The sequence below is a fragment of the Sitophilus oryzae genome, unplaced genomic scaffold (assembly GCF_002938485.1).
Source record: "Sitophilus oryzae breed Bouriz unplaced genomic scaffold, Soryzae_2.0 scaffold_1245_pilon_pilon, whole genome shotgun sequence".
In the NCBI taxonomy this organism is placed as follows: domain Eukaryota; kingdom Metazoa; phylum Arthropoda; class Insecta; order Coleoptera; family Curculionidae; genus Sitophilus; species Sitophilus oryzae.
The window spans coordinates 405,208-414,776 of record NW_022145888.1 but is presented as its reverse complement, the minus strand read 5'-3'; the positions used below and the strand labels follow the sequence as shown (position 1 = coordinate 414,776).

The following is a 9,569-nucleotide window of genomic DNA, read 5'->3' as shown; positions in this document are numbered from 1 at the left end:
GCAGCTATACGGGCACATCCTTACGTTGTCCCGTAGGATGGAGGAAATTCGGAGAGCGTGGTTCAAAATCTCGTCCCAATTTAAATATAAAAATGCAGGGAAATAAAAATATTTATTTCTATACTGCATTAAGTTTTTTGCTTTAGCAACTGTTAAAATTGCCTTATATCTATCAAAAATAGTAGATAAAATTAGATAAAATAGTACTTTAATCGCAAGGGTAGATTAAATGATACTTTAACAGCGAGTATAGTTAAAAACTTTATTTCTTCTCGCACGTTTTTTAATTTTTGAAAATTTTTGTATTCCTTTTCATAAGTTATTCGGGATTTAAATGGAAGTAGTTTGGATATGGCGTTTGTCGCCCCAAACTGAATATCTGTTGGTAATTTACTTATTCTTTTTAGCCATTTCTGTCTCCAATTCAATCAGCAGTCGACACGAAAGAGAATTAAATATGGACTCAAAACTGACAACGAAAGAGACAGCTTTATTTATTTCTCAAATTACATAGAAACCAACGCCAACCCAGCACAATATTTTTTCTAGTCGCAATAAATTCCTTGAAATAATAATTTCTGAATATTTTTTAAAACGTAACTCGCTATGGAAAAAATATTGTTTTATACACGACGATAAAATTGCATTATCGTCTCCCGAAATTAATTCATTTGCGATTTCATCGCTCGTGAATTAATCTTTTCGGTCGACAAAAAAAAAACGTAAAATGGTATTTTATCGTCTTGTATAAAAAATAACAACTATTAGTGAATATGAAATATATGGGTTATGGCATTATATTTCGGATTACTAAACTATGTAAAATTCATTGGGCCTAAAAAAGTGCAAGAATACTTAATTCAAAATATTATTTTATTTGATTTATATGTATGAAATTACTTTTTCTACTCTATTTTTAGTAGTAAATTTCTTAGATTTTTTTTCTCTATAATCCTCTATATTTCGTCAATTATTGTTGACATCACCAGGAGGTTAAGAATTAAAGTTATAAAAGTCAGACAACATTAACACAAAAAGACATAACTCGTACATTGAGGAAGTTTTTACTCCCCTCAATGGCCATAAAAAAACATATACCACCATTTTCTGACTATGGCGAGCAGTAGATGGAAAACGTCGCGTAAGGATATCGCCGGGCTTACGGCCGTATATTATACAGGACACTGGCCAATTGGTGAACATGCGGCGAGAATGAGAATCCCTTTTAACGAAGTTTGCCGAAGCTGCAAGGATCCCCGCAACCGTTTCCTCGGTGGTTACAGCTTTGTTAATCGTGAAGATGTTGCCAGGCAGAGCATAACGGAAAGCACCCGTTACCTTAATGCCACGGAATGGTTATAAACAGTTAACAGTCCAACTTTTCCATCCCTAGGGATAGGGTCTCAGAATGAGTGGTATCAAAACGGCAATTCTGCTAATTGAATTTCGACAAGCCGTCGCATTCGCCACTTTAACCAACCAACCAACCAACCTAGGTAGTATCAAACTGTAAGAGTCTCAATTTATTTTTCTTTGGTTCAGTGAAAAATAAATAGCCTTACTGGCGTACAGTAGTAAATTCAAATCTCTCGGGCGCCACCTCTGTTATTTATAGTGGAAGAGGTCCACGTTTCGCCAATACGGGTAGCTTTTATACAGTGGAGATACCAGGGAGTGATGAAATGAAAAGAAATAAAACACACAGTTAACTATAACATAACATTAAGGCTTTATTTAATTAATTAACTATATGCTAAATACCCCAGGAAGTTTCACGACTTTAAATTGTAATGAAAGTGAAAGAAAATTTATAATTAATGACTCGTAAAATAAAATTTACAACAATAATCGAGCACCTCTAGAGTTTTGACCGTATAATCTCGATATGCAACTCACTGTCCGATTTAATCACGCGAATTCAAAGCGCGTTTTTGACATGACGTTCTCGTAAATAAAACGACGCGAGTTTCTAACCGGCGTCCTAGTAAACACAGACATGTACGTACCGGAGCGATATACTATTTTATAACCCGACTTTCTAAACGTCGGCGACGTCGTTACAGACGTCCCGGGATAAACAGACGCGAGCCCTGGATCGTTCGCAGTAGAACGAAACGGCGTCCTGTGGGATAATTACGCACCCGAGCCCTGAATCGTGCGCAGTAGAACGAAACGGCGTCCTGTGGGATAGATACGCACGCGAGCCCTGAATCGTTCGCAGTAGGACGAAACGGAGTCCTGTGGGATAGTACGCACGCGAGCCCTGAATCGTTCGCAGTAGGACGAAACGGAGTCCCTGTGGGATAGGTACGCACGCGAGCCCTGGATCGTGCGCAGTAGAACGAAACGGCGTCTCGGTTAGTCGCCTGGATAAGCGCAGTCCACACCGCCCGGTCAGGACCACCTCGGGATGTCGGCGAGATCCCACGGCGCTCCTGATGAGAATACGGGAACTACAGAACCAGTCGCGGGATAGACGAGATCCTGCCTTAGTTCCAAGGATATTCGCGCCCGTATATTTGTTGTACTACCTTAACCGCTATCTGTCTCCTTTTTAACAAAAAGAAATCGGTCTTCGCGTCCACGGGATCCGGACAAAATGCCTCAACCTTGCACGTATTTTTACTTCTATAGTAGGACAGTTGACACCTTGAGCGGATACAAGTCTGGTTAAATTTTACGTACGCGCGTTTCGGACCAAGATGCCTCTACCTTGCACGTATTTTTACTTCTACAGTAGGACACGAGACACCTGGAGCGAATTTAACTATCTCTATCTCCCTTATTCTATAACGCGTTAAGGCAGTAAAACAAACCGTATTAACAATAAAAAGAAAACGACCTACTCTCGATCACTTTGGCGGCTGGACTTACCTTCTTCAGAGCGGCAACGGCGGCTGGCAGCAGGGTACTTGGCAGGGCACTCCGGACTCGAACTTCACTGTTCACGTGCGACCACACAACTAACTACCTGGCGCTCTCGCTGCCAGGGTATACTCAAACGACCCTCCCCTCCACTCGACCGGTACTGGTAGGGCCAGCTTCTCGGCTGCCGTACCGAACTATAGCGAGTAACGCCGATCAAAACTCTATTACAATATGGTCATCAAATATCTAACATACTTAAGTCAACAGTAAGAACACTAATGAAGTTCATTACCATAATGAGTTAACAATAAAATACATTGCCTAACCTTGTTTACAGAAAAGGTCCCTATTATTTAAGTACAGTATACGGGGTGTCCCAGAAATGAGTCCCAAAATTTATGAACTTCATACACTCCCCCTACTTCGGTTAAAAATATATGAACATATATTTTTGTCAGCTATGCTGAAATGAAACTTCCTGTTAAAACAGCTTTTGTTTGACCAAAACTTAAGCTAACGCCCAGTATATCTCTTAAAGTCTAATAAAACAACAACAAATTCGAATGTTTATTGAGCCAAACTTAATCTAATAAAACAAAACAAATTCGAATATTGTTTGTCCAAAACTTAAGCTAACGCCCAGTATATCTCTTAAAGTCTAATAAAAACAACAACAAATTCGAATGTTTATTGGGCCAAACTTAACCTAATAAAACAACAATAAATTCGGATATTTACTGGGCAAGATTTCATCTAACAAAATAACAACAAATTCGAATGGTTACGGGGCAAACTTAATCTAAAACTTTGATATATCTGGGACCTGGTATCACTTTGATTATGCTTACAACTAAAAGAAAACAACCATAACTCAAATGTTTATTTGTCAAGTCTTAATCTAAACTTTTGTATCGTAATCATGATTAAGTTACTAAAATAAAACGACCGCAAAATCAAATGTTTATTTTCAAAATGCAAAACTTAACTAAATTACGCAATATCTTCGGTCTTCTTCAACTTGAAGATCTTCCTTCGGCGGTGTCTAGAGCTTCGACGTGTCGAGCTTGCTCCAACGGTGTTTGCGGCTTCGGTGAGTCCCTCGTTGTCCAGCGGTGTTGAAAGCTTCGGTGAGTCTCTCGTTGTCCAGCGGCGTTGAAAGCTTTGGTGAGTCCCTCGTTGTCCAGCGGTGTTGAAAGCTTCGGTGAGTCTCTCGTTGTCCAGCGGCGGTGAAGGCTTCGGTGAGTCCCTCGTGGTCCAGCGGAGTTGAGAACTTCGGTGAGTCCCTCATGGTCCAACGACGTAGATCTATCCTGCAAATGGCTCAGTCATGGAGACCCGTACACCTATAGCACAACTGAATTAGTTCAACTCTTCAGGCACGCAGAACAATTGGTCGCAATATAATTTCATATTTAAAAAAAAACGACCAGATGAGAGATACTACAGAATTCCCTTAAACAAAACTTCTCTACCCTCTTTCTGTTTCCCTTTTTAATTTTAACTATCAAAAGATATAACTTGACACCCTTTTTTTTAAAGAAAAACAAAACCCCCTAGAGAAAGTAAACAAGAAATGAAAACTTAGAATCTGATGAGTTGTAGACTGAGGACATGGTGACGAGAGACTCCTGTTGCTGGACGCCCGACGTTGGTTTTCAGACGGGCCAGGACATCGGGCTTTTCTGCATGTCACTTCTCCACTTCTTCCCTGGCAAGTTGTTGCTGTCTCCGCCTAGACTGGCTTCCAGACACATGGGAATGTGGGGGAGTTGGCTAGCGTCAGTGTGGCTTGCAGATAGGTCCTGGCAGTGACTCATGAGTACGAGTCGTTCCCCTAGTCTGAAAATTCAAAGAAGTAAAATCAGTTCTACAACTTCATCAGTCGGGAAGGGGTTTTTTTTTTTTAGATACTGTTTAGATGACTGTTGATCCTCCTCTTAACCAACATCCATCAGCCCAGGATTCGGAGTGATTTGAACGGGATGGTATACATCTACATTTGCAATCCTGTGATCGCACGCCGAGTGTCCCACATCTGGAACAGAACAAAATAAATCTTCTCTGACATACACCACGTAGGTGTCCGGGAATTCCACATCGCCAGCACACATTCTTCTCCACCGGAACTCGATCAGAGTTTTTAAGCAATACATCTTTGGAGTCAGAAAACTTGTTGGTTTGACGTCTGCGGAACTCTTCTACAGGGCTTTGTAGACTCGTTTTTATCGGAAGGCGACTGCCTTTAGAAACGGATGCTTGACGTTGACCTTTCCTCAACTTCTCGGTTGTTTGTTCAACATTTTTCTTCGGGTTTACTTGTAAACCTTCGGCGGAGCTTCGGATCTTTAAACTTGACATGACATTACAAGACGAAACCACCGATTCTGCACTCACCAACTTAGCATTCAATCGGATCTGTCGGGTTCGTAAATCAATCTGGAAGTCATGTTTGCCCAGAATATCCATACCAATAATCATATCCGAAACTAAGTCTTTTAGACTGTGGAAAACCTCATTCAGAGACTGCTCTCCTACTTGGATTTTCATCCTAAATGCTGTGCTAATGGACTCCGTGGCACCATTAGCAAGTCTCGCTCCTTTTACCGTGGGTTTGACAGGAATTGCCTTGGAAGTTTGGCACTGTTCTGTCAATTTCTTTCCAATATAGGAATGGGCAGCTCCAGTATCCAGGAGTGCCAAATAGTCGGTGTTCCGGTAGCGAATCTTCACAACAGGACGAATTTCTTGACGTATGATTTGTGGTAATTCTTCAACAATCTCCGTTGGTGAATAATGTTGTTCCTGGGATATTTCTGTGCGGTTTGGTTCCCGCTTTCTTGGGCTCACACATGGACAATTCCTAGAAAGAACACCTGTCTTTTTGCATCGGGAACAAAAGATTTTGGGCTCGGATGTGCACTGTCTGCGGAAGTGTCCTGTCTGTCCACATCTCCAACAGATTGCTTCTGAAGTCTGTTTTGCAGAGTTCGGCGCTCTATACGGATATCTTGAAACACGGGGAGTAACAGACACATGTCTCTGTTTACTCTGAGACGGCGATTGGCTCTGGATAACCATCAGGTTGCTCCTGGCTCCAGCATGCTCATTTTCCAGCCTGTCTCGCCGAGGCGTATTATTCGGTCGGGCTTCGACATCGGACGGTGCATAAGTACGGGACGATCGCTGCAGTTCCTGATTAAGCAGTTCAAACTCCTTGGTTATTCTTGAGAACGATGAAATATCGTGAAAATCTCCTCTTCGGACATACTGACGAAATTCAGGTAACAAATTTCTGTACAACCACTGCAATTCTTGATTCAGAGAGATGCTGCCATGTCTGCGGATCAACGTTTGAAGATCAGTGATGTACGCCGTGACAGACTCGTTATGTCTTTGCACTCGACGACTTATCTTCGCCTCTAGGTCCACCTCATAATTTACTGGATAATAAAAAATTTTAAATTCTCCAGTAAATTCTTCCCAGGTCCTGTAATTTACTCGGTTATTGCGGTACCAGAGCGCAGCTTCTCCTTGCAAAACTTCTGGCAAATGTGGCAATAAACGATCCGGATGTATATTCTGTGCTATACAAATTTCTTCCAGTCTCTCTAAGAATGTTACAGGGTCCGAGCGACCATTAAATGTCACCCCCCATTTGTAAACTTGTATAGGATTAGTATTAAAACTATTTGACATACCTGGATTTATCGGCAGAGGGACAGGCTGTGAAGTAGAAGTATAGACCACCGGAGAAGGCACTACACGTCCAGCAATGTATCCACTCGAGGTTGCTGTCACTGTAGTTGTCACTGTCGTAGTGGTCAGGGTGGCTGTAGAGCTCACTGTCGGTACAACAGCACTATTTCCAGGAAATCCAAAAGGCTTTGAGACCGGCTGAGGACTCACCTGTCCTTCTCTAATGAATCTCACTATCCTTCTTCGCATCTCCTCAACAGTCCCGGTACAATCCAATCCGAAAAAAATCCGAAAAAAATCTTCCTCAGTTTCCATATCGCTCTAGATTTCACTAGTCTTTAACTCAGAAGCACTGAGACTTTACTGTCTCTAGAGGTACTTATGCTCGACGGTTGTTACTTTCTTTTCACCTCCTCTCACACTGTTTCCATAGCTTTCTCGCTTTTACTAGCTTTACCCGGTTTTCCTGGTACTTTTGACGGTTCAATTTTCAAAACAATCAAGTCCCTGCTCGGGCGCCAATTTTGTAAGAGTCTCAATTTATTTTTCTTTGGTTCAGTGAAAAATAAATAGCCTTACTGGCGTACAGTAGTAAATTCAAATCTCTCGGGCGCCACCTCTGTTATTTATAGTGGAAGAGGTCCACGTTTCGCCAATACGGGTAGCTTTTATACAGTGGAGTGATGAAATGAAAAGAAATAAAACACACAGTTAACTATAACATAACATTAAGGCTTTATTTAATTAATTAACTATATGCTAAATACCCCAGGAAGTTTCACGACTTTAAATTGTAATGAAAGTGAAAGAAAATTTATAATTAAAGACTCGTAAAATAAAATTTACAACAACAATCGAGCACCTCTAGAGTTTTGACCGTATAATCTCGATATGCAACTCACTGTCCGATTTAATCACGCGAATTCAAAGCGCGTTTTTGACATGACGTTCTAGTAAATAAAACGACGCGAGTTTCTAACCGGCGTCTAACTTAACGGCGCCCTAGTAAACACAGACATGTGCGTACCGGAGCGATATACTATTTTATAACCCGACTTTTCTAAACGTCGGCGACGTCGTTACAGACGTCCCGGATAAACAAACGCGAGCCCTGGATCGTTCGCAGCAGAACGAAACGGCGTCCGCTGTGGGATAATTACGCACCCGAGCCCTGAATCGTGCGCAGTAGAACGAAACGGCGTCCTGTGGGATAGATACGCACGCGAGCCCTGAATCGGTCGCAGTAGGACGAAACGGAGTCCTGTGGGATAGGTACGCACGCGAGCCCTGGATCGTGCGCAGTAGAACGAAACGGAGTCCTGTGGGATAGGTACGCACGCGAGCCCTGGATCGTGCGCAGTAGAACGAAACGGCGTCTCGGTTAGTCGCCTGGATAAGCGCAGTCCACACCGCCCGGTCAGGACCACCTCGGGATGTCGGCGAGATCCCACGGCGCTCCTGATGAGAATACGGGAACTACAGAACCAGTCTCGGGATGGACGAGATCCTGCCTTAGCTCCAAGGATATTCGCGCCCGTATATTTGTTGTACTACCTTAACCGCTATCTGTCTCCCTTTTAACCAAAAGAAATCGGCCTTCGCGTCCACGGGATCCGGACAAAATGCCTCAACCTTGCATGTATTTTTACTTCTATAGTAGGACAGTTGACACCTTGAGCGGATACAAGTCTGGTTAAATTTTACGTACGCGCGTTTCGGAACAAGATGCCTCTACCTTGCACGTATTTTTACTTCTACAGTAGGACACGAGACACCTGGAGCGAATTTAACTATCTCTATCTCCCTTATTCTATAACGCGTTTAGGCAGTAAAACAAACCGTATTAACAATAAAAAGAAAACGACCTACTCTCGATCACTTTGGCGGCTGGACTTACCTTCTTCAGAGCGGCAACGGCGGCTGGCAGCAGGGTACTTGGCAGGGCACTCCGGGCTCGAACTTCACTGTTCAGTGCGATCACACCACTGACTACCTGGCGCTCTCGCTGCCAGGGTATACTCAAACGACCCTCCCCTCCACTCGACCGGTACTGGTAGGGCCAGCTTCTCGGCTGCCGTACCGAACTATAGCAGTAACGCCGATCAAAACTCTATTACAATATGGTCATTAAATATCTAACGCATTTAATTCAACAGTAAGAACATTAATGAAGTTCATTACCATAATGAGTTAACAATAAAATACATTGCCTAACCTTGTTTACAGAAAAGGTCCCTATTATTTAAGTACAGTATACGGGGTGTCCCAGAAATGAGCCCCCAAAATTTATGAACTTCATTACAAAACATAGCTACTTTTGTTGCCCAGCACATTAAAATACTGCGCAACTTGATCTGCTGGAAGTGTGAATACCTAGGCAACCTGCAACGTTGCGATCACAGCTTGGTTGCGTAGGCTACTTTTTTGTTGCGCGCAGTTTAAGAAATAGCCGTGTGTGAACAGTTGTTGAGGAAGGTTGCAAGTGCAGCAAAAGATTACTAATCAGTTGAAACCTTTACTGCGGACATCGGTGCAGTATTCTGTTGGTATGCCCGAAATGTATACATTTTTTAAAAGTTACTCCAGGATTTATATGTAGGTATTTAGTAAAGAATTAACCGATAAATTGCGATGTCGTCGAAGTGAAAACAAGCGATTTGGAACAGAGAACAAGTAAAATGTTTAATAGAAGCGGTAGAAGCAAGGGAGTGTTTATGGAACGTAAAAAGTCCAAAACTTACCTGTAGCCAAATATCCTAAAGTTATAATAAGGCGTTCCTTTGGTGTAATAGCTTGTCTCATTCCAGTATCTTGTTTCCGAATTCGCGGACTTACTTTTTCTAAGATGTAGTTAAAATCCACTTTTTCTAAACGCAGAAAATTTTTAAAGTACAGCTGGTTCCAAAAAAAATTAATACGACTCTATACACATTTTTTTCGAATATTTAGGCAGTGTATATTTATGTGTCAAGTATTTTGACATGTTAAAGGTTATTGTGACATTG

At 42.0% G+C, this 9,569-nt stretch overlaps 1 protein-coding gene across 1 annotated transcript; it reads right to left on the bottom strand.

The window, feature by feature from the left end:
• Positions 1–4,761: 4,761 nt before the first annotated feature.
• LOC115874227 lies at positions 4,762–7,239 on the bottom strand. Its single transcript, XM_030889319.1, has 2 exons — positions 5,263–7,239; positions 4,762–5,211 (listed from the first exon to the last, which is right to left on the bottom strand). The coding sequence occupies exons 1-2, from the start codon at positions 6,877–6,879 to the stop codon at positions 4,783–4,785; spliced, it is 2,046 nt and encodes a 681-aa protein (XP_030745179.1). The 5' UTR covers positions 6,880–7,239; the 3' UTR covers positions 4,762–4,782.
• Positions 7,240–9,569: the final 2,330 nt, after the last annotated feature.

Excerpts from the sequence above, each read along its gene's own strand:
- LOC115874227 (XM_030889319.1), bottom strand. The coding sequence starts at position 6,879 with ATGGAAACTGAGGAAGATTTTTTTCGGATTTTTTTCGGATTGGATTGT. Across the intron at positions 5,212-5,262 it reads TCCGATTGAATGCTAAGTTG|ATCCGAAGCTCCGCCGAAGG; the intron begins GTGAGTGCAGAA and ends TCAAGTTTAAAG.